The sequence below is a fragment of the Anabas testudineus genome, chromosome 22 (genome assembly GCF_900324465.2).
Source record: "Anabas testudineus chromosome 22, fAnaTes1.2, whole genome shotgun sequence".
Lineage (NCBI taxonomy): Eukaryota > Metazoa > Chordata > Actinopteri > Anabantiformes > Anabantidae > Anabas > Anabas testudineus.
In genome coordinates, this window is record NC_046630.1 from 629,319 (window position 1) to 651,431 (window position 22,113).

The 22,113-nt window shown below is 42.7% G+C and overlaps 1 protein-coding gene across 2 annotated transcripts in view; it reads left to right on the top strand.

Moving 5' to 3' along the window:
- The first annotated feature begins 1,170 nt into the window (after positions 1-1,170).
- Positions 1,171-22,113, top strand: part of mdga2a (MAM domain containing glycosylphosphatidylinositol anchor 2a) — an 84,718-nt gene continuing 63,775 nt past the window's right edge. Inside the window, exon 1 of one of the 2 annotated variants that reach the window (XM_026340369.1) lies at positions 1,171-1,901. In XM_026340369.1, coding sequence (XP_026196154.1) covers positions 1,829-1,901 — 73 coding nt within the window. In that variant the 5' untranslated portion in view covers positions 1,171-1,828. Of the gene's footprint in view, positions 1,902-10,059; positions 10,114-22,113 lie in introns of those variants that run through there. The other variant, XM_026340372.1, reaches the window with a different exon arrangement.

The window sequence follows — 22,113 nt, forward strand, 5'->3', positions numbered from 1 at the left end:
GAGAAAGAGAGGAGACGGAGAAATCCGGATTTTAATCTGAAACGCTGAGTTTTCCTCATAAAACTGCTTCGGTTCACAGATTGGACCTGAACCGTTTCTTCTTCGTGGGTTCTCAGCTGTGGACTTTAATACTGTTCAGAACCACGTGGCCTCCTGGGAACCAGCTCAGCCCGGGGTCCAGGTTTGTGCAGGACTCGTGTCAGTTTGAAGCTGAGTGCAGTGATGGACCTGGAGGAGGTTCCAGTGGACTGAGGCTTTAAAACGTTTTGATCTCAATCAGGTGCCGCTGCAGTCCGGTCTGTTCCTCCACCTGTTGAACACACCTGTTGAACACACCTGTTGACCTCATCACTTGAATTTGATCAATAATCAATAATCACCAGCTGACGTAAATCCACAGGTTGAGGCTCCTCCCCCTCTCCGTTCCCGCCTCACCGAGGAGGAGTCACACACGTGCGCTGCCGTTTTCCTCCCCGCGTGCCGCCCCCGGTTTTCCCGGTCACGGTCAGAAACCGGCGACAGGTGATCGACACGAGACCGGAAAACGGCGCGCACACCCGTCAGAATAAAAGCCCGGATCGCGGTGTCAAACGTGATGTTCATGTTTAGGTTTGTTGGTTAAATATGGTGAATCAAATGAAATAACAATAAAAGGATTCTGTTAACATTTTTTAAAAACAAGTCTGATCATTTAGAAATCTGCTTTAAAAATGAGGGTTAATGGAAAGAGCGTAAAACTGTAAAGTAAATTTGTTAAACAACAAATCAAAAGTATTAATATTAAAGTAAAGTAAGAAGGTGAAGGTAGCGTATTATTAAATATATAGGTGACTAATAAGCAGTTTTTGAAGTGTTTTTGAAAACCTTTCTCTCTTTTGTTCCATCTTATTAAAACGTATATAATTTATTTCCCTCCTGAACATTTTCAGACACAACAATGTGATTCTGAAGAAAACTGCTCTCGATAATAGTCTGTATATTATATTTATAAGTGAATTGTGTTTTTAATGCCTTTCTGTTTTACAGCCTCTCACGTCTTTCATTGTGCTCTCTGGAGTCTAAAACATTAACTCAATTCATTCGTGTTGTGAAAACTTTGGGGCTTTTATTTTGTAATCGTCGTTCCGGAAGCGGTGTTCTCCACCGCCCAGTTCGTCTGTACCGCTCAGTTCGTCTGTACCGCTCTGTTCGCTCGGAGACTTCTCACCGGTGGAACCACCGACGAGTGGACCGGACTGACCACTTCAAGGAGCCCGGGTCTCCTCCTCCCCTCTCCGGACTGAAGGGCCACGACGAGCCGCTGACAGTAAGGACAGGACACGGAGCGGGGACCGGTTCTCCTTGGGATGATGGATGTAGCACCGGTACCGACCAGCGGACAGCGAGCCCGTTGGCCCCGACGGAGGGGCAGCGGGGACTTGTGAGCTTCTCCCCGGAGGATCCCGACACACCGACGGTGTTTTTGTTGAATTTGAATGTTGTTTTCTACAATGTCACCATCAAGGAGACGCGGCTGAGGCACCGGCTCCTCCCGTCGGATCCCGCTGCCTCCATCCTCATCAACGGTCTTAGCTAACGTTAGCTCCGGTATGAGCGGAACCGGACCTTCTTGTCACATCTGACCGGGCTTTGGGAGGGCGGCGGTGGGCTGCTGGTGGGGAAACATTGGGAGTTTTTGGATGAGAACCGGTCACCGGGCCGGATTCCGTGCGGAGGGACGCCGGCCGGAGCGGGGGAGGAGGCGGGAGAAGCAGCTGCGGGAAACCGAACTGACGACCTCATCCCCGGGGGGAGAGAAGCAGCGAGGCGGCCAGAGGAGGATGTGAAGATGGGTTTAGTTTTCGGTCTCCTGTGGCTGTTTACCGGCTTCCTGCAGGCTGTGCACGGTCAGGGCGTGTACGGTAAGGACGTGTTGAACACACAGGAACATACGACACGTTCACATGTCGATATTTACATGAATGTGGTTTTAACTCTGCACCCCCCCCCCCAAGTTGACCTTGTAACGAGATTTAGAGCGTGTGTAAGACGGTGTGTGTGTGTGTGTGTGTGTGTGTGTGTGTGTGTGTGTGTGCACTGTTCAGTGAGTCCTGTTGGTCACGGTTGGCCTGAAGACACAACAGGTAGACTCCAACACTCACACCTGTGAACATCAGGTCACTCGGACACGTCACTCATGTTTCCAGGTGATGTGATGTTTTCCAGTTGCTCTTGTATGAAGCCCCCTGCAGCTCTGTACAGTGTCTCAGCGGGACTCACAACATGGTGACATGATGTTACTGCTGCTATTTTATTTTTATCCTCTCTGACATCACAGGAATATTCTGGTTCCTGTGGGGAATTAACTGAGCTCTGATGACCTTTATTTCATTATTATCATGCTGCTTTATTCCTGTAGTCACTGTAATATCCCCGCATGTGTTATGTGATAACATTATTCAGGATTATTAACTCTTCTAACGCCATAATCCAGTTGATCAACGTGTGAAACATCTTTATTCTTAACATGCACAGATATCACAACACAGGTCATGATGGCTGTTCATTCAATTGCTTTTCATGGTCTTCATCAGCAGTTCAGATCAATAAAATTATTATTTTCATTGAATTTCTTTGGCAGCTGAATATAAGTGATGTTTCCCTTGTTTGTCTGAGCTTTCAACCATCATATCTCGGCCTTCACCAGAGTCTGCTCAGTCGCTGACTGAATTTTGGTACTCAAATGTGTAGTGTGACCTTTTAAACATTTAAATCATCAAAATCCACTTACTGGCGCCGGTGGTCACTCATTTCTGGGTCTTTCTGCAGCATGGACCGGTCTTCTTCAGTATTTATGGCTGAGTTACAGTGGTTCCTATTTAACATCTCGTTGTGTACTGTGACTACCTCTTAGAATTTATTCGATCATTTTTATCTTAATGTCCACTTACTGGCTTTAACCTTTACTTATTTCTGGATCTTTCTAGCACACGTCAAGGTGTGCTGGAGTTTCCTCAGTTTAATTGTGTGTGAAATTTGTCTTTGTAATCCTGCTGTCTGTTCAGCAGACTCAAACTGCTTTAGTGCCTTTTATTATTGTACCCATTGATAATACAGTAATTTATAGTAGAACTGTGTCTGACAGTGAGTTCACTGTGTCCTTAGTGCTGTTTTATTGTATCAGTACTTCTGCAGGAACCTCTGATTTAATGTGTTTTTATCCCCTGTAGTGTCTCAGTAATGTCCAGCTGATATTTCAATAGACAGGGTGAAAATATGTTTCTCATATTGACCTTATTAAATATACATCTGCTGTTCTTATGGTTTTGATTTGTCATGGTGCAGCTGTAATTTTCCAGTAAGGAGCGATCTCTCCATTCTTTATGGTGTTTTTTACTTGCAGTAAACCAAACAGTTGTATAGTTATGTGCTTACTGTATTGTAGACTAGTCTGTGTGCAGTCAGCAGTGAGGCTGCTGCTCCTATAGACCGATGGCTGTTTTAACACAGTCTGACCTGAGCTTGTGTCTCTCTTACCACTTTGAGCTGCTGAAGAACAAATCTAAATATATTACTAGAGAAGTGACTTTGTGGATTTTGGAAAAAGTTGATTTGTCTGTTTTTTGGACATCTTTAGAGTAGTGACAGGATAGTTGTAGTAATATCGCCGCCCTCCATGCGAGAGGCTGGGTTTTGAAGCTTTGGATAAAAGTGTCTCCCAAATGACTAAATGTAAATGTGTTGGTTAATTCAAAGTCTCAGATCTTCGTTAAAACATTTAAGACACAGGGATTCACGGTTTCAGTAAAGTGAGCTCGCTGCTCGTGTCCTGCATGTTGCTGTGTAGACACGTTTCAATGAAAACAAAGATTATGGCTACAAACAGGCCGCTGTGTGGAGACTGGGCGTAATGGGGTTCACGTGTTTTTGATAAAGGAAAATGGTTCAGCTGTTGGGTGACGATGTTTAATATTTATCCAGTTGCTGCAGGTGAAGCGGTCGTGCAGTTCTTGCAGCTTGTGTCTGTATTCAGACAAAGATTGATTGTGAAGTAAGATGTTTCACTCACCACTGTGGAACCAGGATGGACTCTTTCATTTATATCAGTAATATAATTTATTTTAAACTCACAGTGAGTTACATTATAGAAGCAGCACCACCAGTATTTGGATCAAGTAGCTGCTGAAAATTATGCTGTGTGTTAAATAGGAAACAGCTGTTGGGTCACTGTGTCAGTTACAGAATGAATTTAATTTAACTCTGTGTTAAAGGACTCCGATTGGTCCATTTCTGCTCTGTAGCTGTAAACGTGTAGCGTGTTTCCTGTCAGCGTGTCCCTCTGTGTGACATCACACGCTTAGATTATCTGTAATCTTACATGTCACAGATTAAAGGAAGATGAGGCGTATTACATCACACTCACTGTTACTTACATCCACACAGGTTGGCGGGGGGGGGCGGCAGGGAGGAAGGAAGGAAGTAAGGACAGAAGGAGAGTGGATTAGGAAGCAACATCTGTGCATAATGTTTTACATTTGGTCGATTGGTTAAATGGAGGCTTTACAGAGACGAAACCTTTTTGTGGTTCTTGTCTTTTTAATCCTATGATCTGCAGTAATGGAAAATTACTAAAGTACTTTTACTCAAATACTGCCCTCAAGTGTATTTTATAAATCCACTTTATCTTATTTATACATTTATTTTATACATTTTACAGTTCTTACTCCACTACACGCATTTGACAGCTGTTGTTACCTGGGTTGTTTAATTGTTTTAGATCCCAGTGAAGGCCTGATGATGATGATGATGATGATGATGATGATGATGATGGTGATGGTGCTGATAAGCCAACTCCACCTACATAGGTCCAATATACAGAGTCTGACAAACCAGCAGAAGTACATAAACTGAGAGTAATCAGGGGAACAAGCTGCAGCTGAGCCTGAGGGGAGGAGGAGGTGCCAGGTTAACTAAACACGGAGCAGGAGGGGGTGCCGGAATCGGAAATGTGATGGTGACTAAATGACCGTTTTTAAATAAGAGTATTAATTTGTGCCCCCTTTGCGATTTTTTAATTGTTAGGGAGGTCGTTTACATTGTGTGAGGAGCTGAACACAGAAGCAGGAGGCGAGTTAGAACACGTTTTGGTAGCAGTAAGAGTGGGGTAATATTTCAGAAATGAGGTAAAAACTGGGTAATTCAAGGTAATATTAAAGTAATGTAAGAAGAGCAGCAATAAAAATAAAAGAAACATGTAAATATGTAGCTAAGAGTTAAGTGTAAACCAAACACTGCAAGCTACAGTAACATAGAATAAAGTATTTTCCAACTCCGTTTAGTGGATATTACCCAGAAAACCAGCGTCACTCTTTCAAACATCAGCGTGAAAGGGAAGTCTTCATTAACATGAACGACTGAAGTCAGGCTGTAGAAACCGAAACAGTGAAGAAACATTCACCACTGACGTGAACACTAACGACAAACGGTGGTGGAACGTTCACTTGTACTGAAAATTCATGCATGGCTATAAATGTGACTACAAAATAAAGTGTGAGGGACTTTTCAAGTGTTTCACCCTGCTGTGAATTAGGAATGATGTTTTGTCTTTGGTCACACAGAAACCGCGTTAGTAATTATCATACTGTTATCTCCCTTTTATCAAAACACATGAAAAGTTCTGCAGTGTTCTAAGTTCTCAGCCTTGGTGTGTGAGGTTCTCCCCTGTAGAAACACATTAGGATGATATTACCAACCTAACAGGAATAAGTTATAGTAGATCAAATCACAGGAGCCATTTTCAGTGGACGAGTTGTACTGCTGTATTATAGTTTAACTAATAAGTTAATCAGCAAAGAAATAGAAATCTTAATACTGATGTGATGGTGTCGTCAGTACAACACAGTAAACTGTGGTGTCGTTTCAGTAAAAGATCTCAGTACTTCTGTCACTGGTGATGAGCTGGTTTTGTCAGTCAGTCGCTGCCTCTCCTCTCTCCGCTCTGGCAGCAGACGTGTTGTTTGATTTGTTGTTGCTGATACTGATCTGATTTTACAGCCATATGGGCTCATTTTCTGCCTCATAAACTCTTCTCTGCACAATGCAGTTAAAGCTCATTTGGATGGAAAAGGTCAAACACAAGCAGTCAGTGTGCTGCTCGTTCACTCACCGTTTGGCTGCTTCTCACTGAACAACACCAAACGGCAGGGTGAGGAGTCCCCTACAGGCTGCAGAGGTCACTGCATCCACAACACCACAGCCAACACTCTGGAGATTTTTGTTTAGTCTGACGCCTGCTGGAGATGCAGCAAAGATGTGGAGTCACTCAAACATAACAGCAGCCTGGCACTCCAGAAGGACCCAAACGACCCGCGAGGAGGTGGAGATGCAAATCATAGTGAAGACCAGTGAGGCCCTCGCAGTAAATCAACACATCATCACCATTTTTTTCTTTTTAATATTAATATCTTTACTCAAACTGTATAAAAGTCTCGAGCTGTAGAGTGATATGGTAAAAAAAACAACAAATTCTGATGTCTGATCACTAGTGCTGTGAATATATCCTCACGTCGTCTGCAGCTGTCATCAGCTGCTAGTGTGCTGCGTTCAGGGACAGGTCCCCTGAAAGACAAAAACTAAAGCACAAACTGAACCTTGGCTCAGGCATATTTTTATACTGCATTAAATTATAACCAGGATCTGGCAGGTCTGTAGCTCCACCTACAAAGCTCTGATTGGTTCAGTGATTAATCCAACCACAGAAAAAGCCTTCAGTGAGCATGACGGGAGACTGACGGACAACATCCGCAGATTTTCAGTATTTCAGACAGTTCACATCAGCTGTGCCACTCCAGGGTAAGTGGTAATATACACACATCGAGGTTAGTTTTCTTTTTAAATGTCACGTGACCTGTTCAGATCCCATCTCTGTATCCCTGTGCTGACCCCGAGGATCCAGATTATCCCCAACTTCAGGATTATAAGTGAACGCCGGTCCTGGCAGCTGATACACACACAGATACACATACAGCAGCCTGTAGGTGTTCTTTAGTGTGATTACGGCAGCGACAGTGACGTGTGGAGGAACGTCCTCACACTCACGTTTGTTTCTGCAGAACACATGAGAAAACAGAAGCCGGTAAAATTGTACATTTGTGTGTTATCTGCATTGGTGGAACAGTAGTGAACTTGAACTTGTTGTTTGAAAAGCATCTCCTATGAGCCTAAGGTGTTTATGGGTTAAATGTCACCACTACAGTAAAGAGATGAGTATGAAGAACGTTGACTAAAGCTGCTGTTGATAATGACACAGAAACTAGCTACTACTAGACACGATGAGATGATCATTTCTTTGACTTTAGGTAAGTCTTTGAAATGTGTCTGTGAATGATTTCTCGTGTGGCCTGAAATAACCGATTATTTATCCTACTTGTTTGTCCTGGTAAACTACTTTTTCTTTGGTTAAAGTGACTCGACAATTTAGGTAGAGTTTTATTTTCTCCACTTAAGGATCATGGCTTAGTTCCTGTGTTTGGTTTCAGTCAACATGAGAAAGGTTTTGAACTCTGAAGTAGGTTCAGATGCTTATTAATAATAACAGTACCTGATGATAGACTACAGCTGGGTCGGTTTAACTTCATCTAGATGGAATTTTGACCTTGTATTTTTGTTGTAAATACAGTTGCAGCTCTGCGTGTGTTTTGTTCCGACAGACTGAATAAACAAGTATTTATTATTTTCCACAATTTCAGATTTGTAATCTGAGCTCTGATAAAACCTGTCTGATACCTTTCAGAGTCTTAATAATTAATACTAACACGAAGCAGCGTTGGTCAGAAACCTGGACTGGATTAAAGTGTGTGCTCAGCCATAAGTCAGAACTGTTCCCTGCTTTGATGGAATCATTAACTTAACTAAAAAGTATGTGAAGTTTTCTACATTCATTTGTCATAAAACACAATCTGATCTTCATCTAAGTAAGAGTATTAACAAAAATAATTAGCCTAAAATATTAACAAGCAATAACCTCAACCAGGTTCTTCCTGTAGCTGTGGATCAGACCTGCTCGTCGTTCAGGAGGAATGTTAGTCCATTCTTCCTGCAGAAGTGCTTCAGCTCTGTCATTTTCTTTGGATTTCTCATGTGTGGCTCTCTTCAAGTCGTTCTATAACATCTCTGTTAGGTTGAGGTCTGAACTCTGACTCCAGAAGGTGGATTTAGTTTTCCTGAAGACATTCTGTTGTGTGTTTTGGGTCATCGTCCTGTAACTTCTACAGACTCTCAGCTGACATACAGACACTCTCACATTATCCTGAAGAGGTTTTTTTAACACTTGGGAATTCATCTTCTGCTTGTTCAATGTTTTACTTTCTCCATTTGTAGACTGGTGAGTTTCAATGATTCTTGATCATAGATCCTCTGGAGGCTCTTTTTGGTGAGGCATGGCTCATATAAGCGTATTCTTCTTGTATGGAGCAAACTCAAAAAGTTAGAGTCTCTTGTCAGTCGAAGTAGCTCTAGTCCACACATACAAACAAATTTTATTAACTTTCTGTACTTTTTCTTGCCACTGTACTAGACCTATTTGACTTCCACCTTGCTGGAAAATTTGGATTTAATTATAATAGTTTTTTTTAATTGTGCACGCTCTCTTGCAGCTGTGGAGAGTTTACTCTCAGACATGAAAACGCCATTGTTAACCCCGTCCTCCCTTCCTCCCCCCTCTCTGCCGTCTCTTCTCCCTCCCGAAGTGTTTCTGTTTATCGAGCCATTAGCTGTGGGTTTACTGTGTTAATAAGTGTTAATGTGCAGTAATGAGAATAGAGCACGGCACATTACTGTGAGCGTTGTTGGCCCTCCTCCTGTTTCCTGCCGGCCGGCTGCTCGATGAGAGGAGGAGGAGCAGCTAGACTCAGATTAACTAGTCACTGCTGCTCAGAACCAAATGGTAGGAAAAGAGAAACGGCAGCAGAGACGATGAGACTGAAATGAACACTTAACAGTGTCGCCTCACAGCTCTGTTCGTCCTGTGTGGGTGTCCTCCCACAGTCCTACAAATGTTTTAATAATTAATTGTTGTCTCTGAAGTAAGTGTCTGAGTGTTTCTATGAACGAACAGGTTTAACTTGTCTTTGCAGAAGAAATAATCCTTGGTGGTTCTGATTTCAGGTCTCAGTTTTAGGCCTGTTTAGATTTCAGAGCTGAAACTTCTCATAGCTTCACATCTTATAGCTTGAGATTGTAACAAACACAAACTGAGCTTAGATCAGTTTGCAGAGAATGATCTGTTTTTCTAGTATACGTCAGAGGGAGTGAACACTGAAACTGTTCTCACAGTTCATACAAAAGCTTCATCTACCTCTACACATTTAAATGAACTCTAATCTCTCATTAGATACTAGTTTTGGATTGGTCAGCTTAACGTGCTGCTGCGCTTCCACACTGAAAACTGTCAAAGGAGAAAACAGAGATTTTAGAGATTTTTCTGCTCAAAAGTCTCTTTTTTAAAACGGTTAGGTAAAGTTAAAGCTAAATCTAATAACAACACACAGTTTGCCAAAAATGACTTAAAATCTAAATATCTTTAGGAAAAGCATGAACCAGAAGATAAAAATATACAAAAAAGAATCGGTCTAATTATGTCAAAGTGGTGACTGAAGGTTGAATTTGAATATACAAATGAATTTACATGAATAAGTTTGAACAACTCATTGATGTTCATGTTTCACATTTAAACAGAATCAGTTTTATCATGGAGCCCTTGAAAATCTTCAGTGAGTTTCTTCTGTCTGCTCCTGGTGGACGTTTGTGCTACAGACTCAGCAGCTGATTTCACTAATGAGTTTGTCCTCCGTGGTTCATCGTGGTGTTAATTAGTGAGAAATGTGCCGACTTTGACACTGACTCAGCCGGTGATCGGAGGCTAAGACGAACTGCTGGGTTTCTAACACAGTGATCAGCTGGGACTGGGTCTGCTGCAGTGCATTCATCAGTTTACTCATGGTTAAAACACGCTGGACAAAACCACCAGATCCCCTGTCGGTCCTCCTCCGGTTTACACTGCAGAGCTGCAGCCACGCTCCACTGCTTCGGTCCAGACAATGATGTTCCAGCAAAGACAGCACGTCTTCTGGTATAGTAAGCACAGTCTCTCTCGTTTTTACATCCAGGTTTTTATTTCACAGACCCTTAATTTTAAAACGGAGGCTCAGACCTGTAAAATAAGCAGCAGACGTGACGGATACGAGAGCATGAGAACTGATTCGTTGGATAAAGCTGTTCTGACTTTGGAACGTTTTAGGAAATGGACTGAACAGAGAAGGTGAAGGAAAGATTCAGTAAGGGCAGAAAGAGTTAACCAGTCAAACCAAATGTTACTAAGACCAGAATCCAAAGTGGACCTGGATATCAGAACCAACTCAGCTGGTAGAGCTGACAAAACGGGAACATACAAAAGATTGGCGATGGATCATCCTGTTCGTACGTGAAAACTTTTCTCTGTCAGACTGTGGGTGCGTTTGTTTTGCTAGTGGGTGGGTGCTGAGGAGGTGGAGACTTGACAGCCCTGTTGCTGTTCTACTAAAGAAATGACCCAACATGTCCGTTTGGATTTTCTCTGGATCGACTCAGACACTCTGACCAGTGGAGGAGAAGTAATGTCTCTGATGGAGGAGGGGGGCATTGGGACCAGGTGTCGGGGTTCTTTTAGGCCAGGAAAATTAGAGCTGCACTTTCACTTCTTCTCTGATGGAACAAAGTGCAGCTGCAGTTTTACATTGTCCCCAGAGGAAATGTGTTTCAGGAGGAAACGAGAGGAGAGAAGGAAACAGGAGGTGAGGAAAGGAGGAGGTGGAGTATCTGAGGAAGCAGAGTGCACGCTGGGAGCTGAGAGGGCCGTGGAGCTCAGATAACTATGGCAGCTGGAGCGTGGAGAACATGTCTGTGCTGTAACACGTACAGTAATGTACCGGTACAGTGACAGACACTGAGTGTTGGTGTTGGTGCCACATTGATCATGTTTATAATCCGTCTTTATGTCTGGCTGTGATTCACACGGAGACAGTTGACGTCCTCAGTCGCTCACACAGATCCTCTGATACTGAACACGATCTTATGAGCTGCTCGTTAGCTGTGCTTCGTTTGGTGAGCGCCGAGAAACGCTGCTGTGTAGAGCAGGAGGCTGAGATGAAGCTGAGCTTCAACAACTCAGGTCACTGATGGGTCCTAGTTGATACTCCCCACCTCATACTCAACCCACCCTGAGCCTGGTTCTACTGGAGGCTTCTACTGTTTTTCTCTCCACTGTCTCCTTGTGCTGCTTTTCTGTATAATTCTGTGTAAAGGGCCTCAAGAAGAATGTTGCTGTTGGTTCTGAATGAATAAACCAAATTGAGCTGATGAAGCAGTGTCACAATAGAAGCTCTGTGAGTTGTTCTTCACACACGGAGGAAATAACTAAAAATGATAAATGTCATAGATTGGACAGTATTCAGTAGCATGCAGTTGGATGATGAGCTGTGCTAAGGCTAAACTAACTGCCTTTCAGCAGGTTTTTCCTCTTCACCTTTAGGATCAGACTCACTGCTACACTACTCTAGGTAACGATGCCGTGTATTCGACCATATTAGAGCAGGTGGATCCTTAATAATTTAAACTGCTGCTGGAGAACGGAGGGGTTAGAAAGATGGATTCAGAGGAATGTAAAATATTTGGGGTGAATAAAATGTTTTTAAAGTAAACTCAGCTTCTATAACAAGGAACCTGCTCTCACATTTTACACATTTATACAGTATACACTACAGCAGTCACAGGGAGTTTCCTGGTTATGTCATACTATTTACAGTTTGGCATCAGTACTTTTATTTAAGTTAAGGACCTGAATACTAACCGCTGCCTCATATTGTGTACTGAACATTGAGCTGATATAGTTTATGTAAATCATACAGTGCAGGTGAAACCAAACACGCGCTGCTTAAATATCAAACATCAGGTTATATTCAGAGATGGTTATCGAGCAGCTTGGTGAAGATAACGCCGCAATCAGCCTTGTTGTGGATCAGCTGTGAGTCTCACAGGACGACTCCGATCAAAGAGCGAGGAAACGTCCACATGCAGCAGCAGAAATCCACCTTGGGGAGGCTTATCTCTCCCAGCGTGAGGATTAAGGACATGTTTGGAGAATAATACACTATGTGCGGTGTGCTTATGTAAGCTCTGCAGACTCAATCCACCAGCAGCTGCAGCCTGCAGCATGAAAACATGGAGGAGAGAGTCACTGGAAACAGGTGGAGATGTTCACTTCAGCTGGTTCTCAGAGGTTTTAGAGCTGCAGCTGATTATCTTTATTCAACAAGTCGTCCATCCACACCTCCCTGCATTCAAAGGTTAAAGTGGATCCTCATGTTTCTTCATATTCAGCAGTGAAGCAGTGAAACTGGTTTTATGCTGTGAGGTCAGTGCTGTATTTACCCTTCAGCTTAGTCTCACATGTTGAACTTTGCAGTGATGTGTACACTGTCTGCGGTTTTGAACGTGGCCACTTTGGTACCAACGATGACCATGAGCAACAGATTTCACGGTGACGTTTGTCATTATGTATTTTAACGTATTTTACCTACCGAACATTTGAACAGATCAGGATGCTGCGAGCTGAGTCCTCAGCTGAATCAGAGCAGTCAGCATCTCAGTGTTGTTGCTAGGCAACCAGGGTCTGCTGTCAGTCATTGAGCAGCTGCTGTTTGTCATCAGAGTAAAACATGTTTAACTTCAGTAATGTGACTATAAACAGTAGGAAAAGAGTCAGCAGATCCAGTTTAACATGGTCTATTTCACCTCATTGTTTCTATTTTACATGTATTCAGTGATTTATTCATTCATTCTGACTGCGGCCACCAGTCTTCACTAACAGTATACATTATTAGTTCAGGAGCTGCTGCCTCACCAGAACCAGCCCCCTGGTTTTATACAGTTTTAACCTTGAAACAGTGGTCTGACAAGTAAAGAGTGGACAGGGCGGTTAATTAATACACAAGTTTATGACTTCAGACTTGAGATCAGTCTGAGATGATTTGATTGTGTCAGAAGTCTTTTTATCCATCCATCCCTGCTCCCTGTCTTTCCAGCTGTCAGCGGTTCCATGCGTCGTACTCGGAGCGTTCCAGCTGATAAAACTGTAAAATGTGAATTTTCTGCCTGGCTGCTTCACTGTTGTTTGTATCTCCCTCTCTTCTCTCTCTCTGTCAGTAAAGATGAATGCTCCACACTCGTCTTCTCTCTGTGTGAGCTCTGGTGACAGTTGTGTTGCAGCACAATGCGTTGTCGTGTTTCGTAGCTGCAGCAGGCATGACGATAATTACAGTGCGAGTGTGGTGCTGATGCGAGTTACACTGTGTGGTTATTAGGGTCAGAAGGCTGCACACGCTCTGTTCAATCTTTCCTACAGGAGGAGGAGATGGAACCAGCAAACCCAGTTTAGCCAGTGTTATCGTTTTCTCACGGCTGGACCAGTGATTTCATTTTCATCATGAGCACAGTTATGTTTTTTTTTTCTTTTCTTGCACTCGTAACAATCAATTACGCTGTCGCCTGAGAAAAATTCTGCTCTCTGAACCTCAAACAGACCTCAGAATTATTTAATAAATTATAAATAATAACTATATTCATGTAACCATAGCAACAACACAGATGCTTAACTATTAACAGATACAGTTAGACTGTTAATGATGCATCAAACTTCCTGAAGGACGTCTTCTGTTCATAAATATCTCCACAGGCTTTAGAACCATTCTTTATGTCCTTCTTTAAGAAAACTCAGTCCTCTGTGAGTCAAGGTTTGAGGTCCTGTAGAAATGTGGGTCAGTGTTTTGGAAATGAGGCGTTCAGGGACCAACCATTATTTTCTGGCTTCTAAATTTTATTTGAAAGACAAATTTAATAAATCACTAATTAAAATCTTTTTGCTTAAATGTTGTTCTGTTTGCTGAAAGTTTGCTTTTAACATTCAACTGTAATGTCTTAGTAAAATACTGAGGCAAATGTTTGACACAAAAAGATTTGGACAGTGGATTTTTTTTTTTTTTTTTTTTTTTACCTTGACCATCCACTCACAGTCTGCTCCAACTGCACTGTACAGTGTAGTCACTAACATCGCTCTATGCAGGAGTCCAGGGTTCAAATCCCGGCTGTGGTCTACCTCCAGTAGGTGCCCTTAGGCAAAACCTCCTTACGCTTACTCTGCCTTGTACCTTGTAGGTCGCTTTAGATAAAAGCCAAGTCTGCCAAAGACTGAATGTAAATGTCTTCAGAAAACTCTGCAACATCTTCAGGGACCTGAACAAAGCTGTCCTCTGGATCCTCTAGAACCTCTCGTGGGACCTCTTTAACCTCTGCCATGATTTCAGAGATGTCTGCAATCTGCAGTTTGTGTTTCCACAGGTGCTGCAGGTCTGTCACAATTCCGGTCCTGGTCTGATTATTCTGTTCTGTCTGTCCTTGTCCCCCCCACCACATCACCTCTCAGGTACGCTTACATTTAGTGTCTTAACAGAATCTTTTATGTAGAGCGCCATACAGGTAACGAACGTCAGTGTCTCGCCCCAAGGACACGTGGAACTGACCCTGTGTTTGATGGACAACCTGTGCTACCTGTCTGAGTCACAGCCACTCCTGGATCTGATTCTGCTCCACCACACCTGACCACTGAGCTCCTTAGTAAATCCTGTAGACCTCCCCAGTTCGTGTTGGACTGCGCCTGCTCCCAGTACCTTGTGCAGGTCTGGATGCCTCCAGCCGGTCTTTGGACTGTTTTGTTGAAGCCTCCTGATGAACAGAATCTGCTGCATTTCAGCTCCACTGTTCAGTTAACCTGTGCAGCTCACACAGAACATGAACTAAGCTCTCCCCTGGTTTTCATTCATCTCTTCTCCTCATCACGTATGCAGAAGGAGCTCCGTGCTGTCAGCCAATCGGATGTGTGTAGTTATTTTTAGCCGTCCCACTGACTCTGCAGCTTCCTCTGAGAGATCCTCCATCCAGAAATAAAGCCAGAGCTCTTACATAACACGGACAGAGAGGATGTAAAAATATCTCCTGACATGAATTAAACAGCAACGCTAACTCTGACCTGAGATCAGGGGACAGAGGCAGAAACTGTGATCTGGATCTGGGACAGATAGTGGTTTTAATATTTAGTTTCATGTCTGAGTGTCTTCTCTCTCCACTTCTGCTCTTGGAAATAAATAAATGAAAACCACTTGAAACAGCTCTGGTCCCTAAATGAACCCTGGTTCTGAGTTTAGACCTGAGAGAGTCAGCGGAGACTTGTGGTGTCCCATTCTTATTGGGTTTTTGCTTTTGAGCCTCTGTTTAACTCTGAGTTGTTTCTATCAGTAATTTGAATTTCTGTGAAGGAATTAAAAGCGTTTGGATTATCAGATGCAAAAAATAAGGTCTGAGAAACGTCTGCATCGGATTAAAACTAGTAGTTCTTCATATTGGGATCAAGAACTTTTTAATTATCTTGATTTGAGATATTTAAATTTTGACTTCACTTTACTCATCATAACCTCGATAATTACATAATGAATTATAAACAAGGAAATTCAGATATAATTAATTTAAATAAATGGAGCTATGATGTTATCTCCTTTTAATGAAATGTTAGTGGAAAGTTGCAGAGATGATTCTGTCACTTCTTCTGCAGCTTTATCATTATTTGGGCCGTTCATGATGTCACTGGAGCAAATACAAAGGTGCACACAGCTCTTAACACCTGCAGACAGGCAGCTGATCCAGCTGATCCAGCTTTGTGTTGTCATGAGACCCTGATGTCACTTCAGATTAACGTTGCATTTATCTTGATACTGTCTCTGCACACCATTTTACATCTCTTCCTCCTGCGTTTGACGTCGGGGACAGAGACACACCAAGCCGACATGAAAGACCTGGTGACGAATGCAGACTGCTGCATCAAACACTGTGCGGTTTTGGGCCGGACCAGACAAAAGATCACGAGACGTAGTAAAATCTTGTGTCGTGGTCGTGAGTGCAGTGAGAAATGATGCAGTGATCTCAAGACGAGATGGTTTACAGCTGTAGAGGCGCAGGTGGATCTTCGACAATGACGTTTTCTTCTTGTATATTGATCATGTGTCGTAGCCCATGATTCAGTAGGTGTTGCCATCAGGTGTTGACAGAAGGTTAATGTCATACCCAGGTTTATTAGATCCATGTCACAGTGTGGCTGCAGTAAACTTATTACTGACGTCTCCGTCTGTCTGCGCATGGATATTTGGTGTCCTGGTTCATGTGTGAGGTCTGAACATGTGTATTCTGGGATTGTCTATATGTGTGTAGGTGAGTTCTGTATGTGCTGCCCCCTGAGGAACAAAGTATCTGGAATTGAATGAAGCGACACACACACACATGCTGCAGAGAGGATGACTCACTGTGTGTCACAGACAGTGGTTAAATCAGGCCGAGCTCCTGCTGCCCTCAGAGAGTCACTGCTCTACTGTACAGGCCTGAGGCTGACCTGGTGTGTGTGTGTGTGTGTGTGCTGCTTTAAACCTTTCCCTGAATTAAAGGGATGGAGAGATTAGAGCATTAAAGGGGAGGAAACTGATCCCTGATTTTCCCTGCAGGAGGTCAGTGTGTTTGGAAACAGACAGCTTCACATCTCAGACCTGACTGTTTCCTATCGGGACGTAGAGCTGCAGACTTTTCCTCACTCAATAATCACACGCTCAAAGTAAAAAAATTAAAGATTTGAGTCTTGAGGTCTTGACTCGATTCAGAATCGAATCGATATTAAACAATTGGTGATTGAATATTGAGGTTCAAGATTCTGGCTCTGACTCCACTGATCTTTACCCGTGAACTGCAAATGGAACAAACATGTAACTCACAGTTCAAGTGGTTTTGATGATCAGAGCAACAGGAAAGAAGCAGAACGAGATGAATGTATGATTCTAACATCATTAACTTCAGAGCCGTGTCGGACAGAGTCATCGCTTTCCAAAACCCAGCAGAGCTGACCAGAGTTCTGTGAAGTTTAGTAAGTGGTGCTGAGCTGTTAGTTTGTTGGTGATGGACTCAAAGTTCTCCTGATCAGGTCAAGACGAACTGTAAGATTATAGAGGTGATTTATGTTTAGCACTTTTCAGTGATCTTTCTCCAGTAAAAAAATCAGCACCAACAGCAAGTTAAGATGAAAAAGGGAAAAAGACAAGGCAATGCAGAGAACAAAGGTGGACGAAGAAATTAGAAATGAAAAGCGATGCTGGCTGTAAGCAGTGTATTTGCTGAGGAATGAAAACAGTGTTAGACTCATCATCTTTTTCGTATTAAACTCATTTTCACCAGAGCTGTGTCAGAGAAGATCAAGTCAAAAACAAGTTAAAGGACACAAACGAACCAGTCCTGTCTGAACACAAGTTGTAAACACAACGTTCCTTGTGTATTTGTCATGTAGTATTCTGTTCTAATATTTGTATTAATTAATTAGTAATTAGATCACCTGTTTGTCCCCGTCCCTTTATAAGCTCCCCTCAGTCTTTTGTTTGCTGCTGGTTTGTTGCACTTCGGACTCTGCGTTTTGTTCGTTTGTTGACTGGATCACACACCTCCGCTCCCAGTTTGTTTGTTTGTTTGTTCCTTCGTTCATTGTTTTCTTCCCTTTGGACTTTGTTCCTCAGTGTTAGTTTGTCTTTGCCTTAGCAGTGACCTTCTGTCTACTGTGTACATTAGTTTTTTGTCTTCTTTGGTTCATTCATCTTTGTTTGTTACTTTGTCTCTTTAGTGAGTTTGTTTGTGTTTGCTTTTCGTTGCTACTTGTATGTTGGTGGTGTTTTACCTGCCTTGGAGCAGCGTTTTTGTTTGGTACTTTGTATATTGTTTTGTATGTTGGTTCGTCTTTTTGTCGGTGTTAGAGCTTTGATTTCTCTTGTTATTTTGTATGTCTGATCATTAGTTAGTTTGTCCCTGCGTCAGTGCAGTGGTTTTTGTCGTTATTTTGCTTCATTATTATCCATGGTCTTTTAGTTTCCCTCAGTCTTGTTTGGTTCTCCCCGTGTCCCCTGTATTTTGGACCGGGTGTTTTAGTTAATAAACCCTTTTTTGTTTCGTACTCGTTTGTCCGGCGCCCTCGTTTGTAACAAGGTCATTAGTTCAGTTTAGCTCAGTGGCCGAGACCTGCAGGACGTTTCCACAAATATCCCTGTGTTCGCACACGAACACCTCCCTCCCCCGACGATGTGTTGGTTTGTTTGCTGTGTTGTTGTGTTGCTGCAGGTTAGATGAGTCCGAAGCTGCTTTTTACAGACGCCGATCGATGTCTCACCTGCAGCATGACGTGTGTAAACGGACAAAACGTCTCTGGCTGTGTTCTCTCCTCCAGGTCGTTCCTGTTTAAGAGGTGTTGGTGGTTTTTGTGTTTGTATGCTGCACTTTGTGCTGCAGGGATCAGCTGCAGTTTGTGGTGCTGCATAGAACACAGGGATTAGACTAATACCTGGTTTTAGAAAGGAAATGGAAAACACCTGAGCCAGAACACGGCATATGGGGGGGGGGACTACTTTCTACTGTGGTTCAAGTTGGAAGATCCACAGTTTATTTGATAAAAAGTGAACATCAAGTGTTTACGTGTATTACGTGTATTTATGCTTTTTATCTGCAGCATAAATACACGTATGTGTATCATTATACGTGTGTGCGTGTGTTTGGTTACAGCTGATTGGTCGATCGACAGAACATTGGTCAGCAGTGATTGGCTGATAAATTTAGTTTTTTCTATGTTAATGAGGACTTAGTCTTTCATAGCTCAGACCTGGTTTAATTCAATTCAATTCAATTCAATTTTATTTGTAGAGCGCTTTTTACAATTGACATTGTCACAAAGCAGCTTTACACAACCAAACAACAGTACATGAACAGTGTATGTGTATGAGTCATAATAATGTGATTGTCCCTGATGAGCAAGCCGAGGGCGACAGTGGCAAGGAAAAACTCCCTGAGAAGGCAACAGGAAGAAACCTTGAGAGGAACCAGACTCAACAGGGAACCCATCCTCATATGGGTGATTACATGCTGTGTAGGCAGCAGTCCAGTATAACAGTTAAAGTCTTTTAAGTTAATATGGAGTCCAGTTAGTTATTGCAGGCAGACTAGTTCCATTCCTTGACTATCGAGCGTTGAGTCGAGACCTCCAAGAAACAGCTTCCGACGTCCGCCGAGGCCGGGACCGACGTCATAGTAGCTTGTGACCAATCCAGTCTCCAGACGCATCCCAAAGGGCAAACGGTGGATCCAGGCGACGAGATCTCCAGCCAGAAGTTGGGCATCAGGACGAGTCAGACAGGTCCAGAGGGCAAAGGGTGGAATGACGTGTAGCTCGACAGAGAGACAGGAAGAGGGAAAAGAGAGAGGGAGAGGGAAAGAGAGAGAAGAGGAGAGATTGCAGTTAGTTGTATTCACAGTCAGATAAAGTTTGAGGTGAATGTATATTTAGTGTAGTGCAGCAGGGACTCCGGCAGGACTAATTATGACAGCCTAACTAAAAGGGTGGGTTCAGAAGAAAACACAGACATGAGGGCGCACTGGGATGTAGAGCAACCAAACACTTCACCATCAACAAACCCGAGTGATCAGTGAGAGTTGGGAAGACAGCATCTAAACATACCAGTTCACCATAATGCTCTACGTCCATGAGTCCTTCCCAGATCTATTTACTCAAATGCTTGACTAAATAGGTAGGTTTTCAGCCTAGACTTAAACACTGAGACTGTGTCTGAGTCCCGAACGCTATTTGGAAGGCTATTCCATAACTTTGGGGCTTTGTAAGAAAAAGCTCTGCCCCCAGCTGTAGTTTTTAGGATACGAGGTACTGACAGGCAGCCAGCATCCTTTGAGCGAAGTAGGCGTGGTGGATCATAAGACACTAGCAGTTCACTTAGATAATGCGGCGCAAGACCATTTAATGCTTTAAATGTCAAAAGTAGTATTTTAAAATCAATGCGAAATTTCACGGGGAGCCAATGAAGTGTAGATAAGATAGGCGTGATGTGATCGTATCTTCTGGTTCGAGTGAGGACTCTCGCTGCTGCATTCTGAACTAACTGAAGCTTGTTTATGCACCTGGCTGAACAGCCAGACAGTAAGGCATTACAGTAGTCCAACCTAGAGGTGATGAAAGCATGGACTAATTTTTCTGCATCATTTAGTGACAAAATATTCCTTATCTTGGCAATATTTCTGAGGTGAAAGAAAGCTGTCCTGGTGACATTATCTACATGAGCTTCAAATGAAAGACTGGAATCTAGAATCACACCAAGGTCTTTGACTGTTGCACTAGATGTAACGGAAAGGCCATCTAGAGTTACGGTGTGGTCTAACATCTTGCTTCTAGCTGCAGATGATCCTATAACTAGTACTTCTGTCTTATCAGGATTTAGCAGAAGGAAGTTAATTAGCATCCAGTCTCGTATATCCTTTACACATTGCTCAACTTTATTAAGCAGTTTGATCTCATCTGGTTTTGATGAAACATATAACTGTGTGTCGTCAGCATAACAATGAAAGTTAATACCATGTTTACGGATAATGTTGCCCAGAGGAAGCATGTAGAGGGAAAAAAGCAGGGGGCCTAAAACTGAACCCTGTGGAACACCAAACTCCACTGGAGAGCATGTGGAGTAATCGCCATTTAGATCTACATACTGATAACGATCAGTCAAATAGGACCTAAGCCAGGAGAGGGCCGTTCCCCTAATTCCAACAACATTTTCTAGTCTGTGAAGGAGAATACTATGGTCAATGGTGTCGAAAGCTGCACTGAGATCGAGTAGCACAAGCATAGAGACACTACCCTGATCAGAGGCCAATAGGAGGTCATTTACTACTTTAACAAGGGCCGTCTCTGTGCTGTGATGAGGCCTAAATCCTGACTGATAGAGTTCATGTATGTTATTTCTATGAAGATACGAGGATAGCTGCCCAGCTACTATCTTTTCGAGAATCTTTGAGATAAAGGGGAGGTTTGATATCGGCCTGTAATTTGACAGCTGACAAGGGTCGAGATCAGGTTTCTTGATTAGCGGTTTAATAACTGCTAATTTAAAACACTTTGGGACATACCCACAGCTGAGTGAGGAATTTATGATTGTCAGCAGGGGTTCTATTATTTCTGGCACTATCTGTTTTAGAAAGTGTGTCGGTATAGGGTCTAATGTACAGGTTGAAGATTTTGCAGAAGAGATGAGTGAAATTAGTTCATTCTCTTCAAGAGGAGTAAAGTAATCTAGGTACTGATCTGCTGAGGTTAGCTCGTCACCTGCGTCAACTAAATTGTCTGGTTTTAAAGCTTGAATTTTCTGCCTTATATTTACAATTTTGTTATTGAAAAAGTTCATGAAGTCCTCACTACTGCACAACGTTGTTGTGGAGATATCTGCAGTAGTTTTCTTTCTAGTTAATTTGGCTACTGTATTAAATAAAAATCTAGGGTTGTTTTTGTTGTTTTCTATGAGAGTGGAGAGATACGTTGATCTAGCTGCACTAAGAGCTTTTTTATAGTTCAGGATGCTCTCCTTCCACGCTATCTGGAATACTAACAGTTTAGTTTGGCGCCATTTACGTTCTAACTTTCGAGTAGTCTGTTTTAAGACGCGCGTGTCATCGTTATACCAAGGAGCAAGTTTCTTATCTCTAATGACTTTTCTTTTAACTGGAGCTACTTTATCTAAGGTATAACGTAATGACGACTCGAGATATTCAGTCGCCTGGTCTAGTTCTGTGGTGTCAGACGGTGATCCAATCAAAGTTGATAACTCTGGAAGATTACTAATAAAGCTCTGTGCGGTAGTTGATGTAAATGTACGTTTAATGCGATAGCGCGGCGCTGAGTATACATTGTTAATATGACACACTGTAGTTGAAACAAGATAGTGGTCTGAGATAACTTCAGACAGTGGGAGCGTAAGTAAATTTCTTATACTTAAACCGAATGATATTATTAAATCTAAGGTGTGACCCGCTTTATGAGTGGGTCCTACTACACACTGATCTACTCCTAGCGAGTCCAATATGGACATAAATGCTGTTCTCAGAGGGTCTTCTGGATTCTCAAAGTGAATATTAAAATCT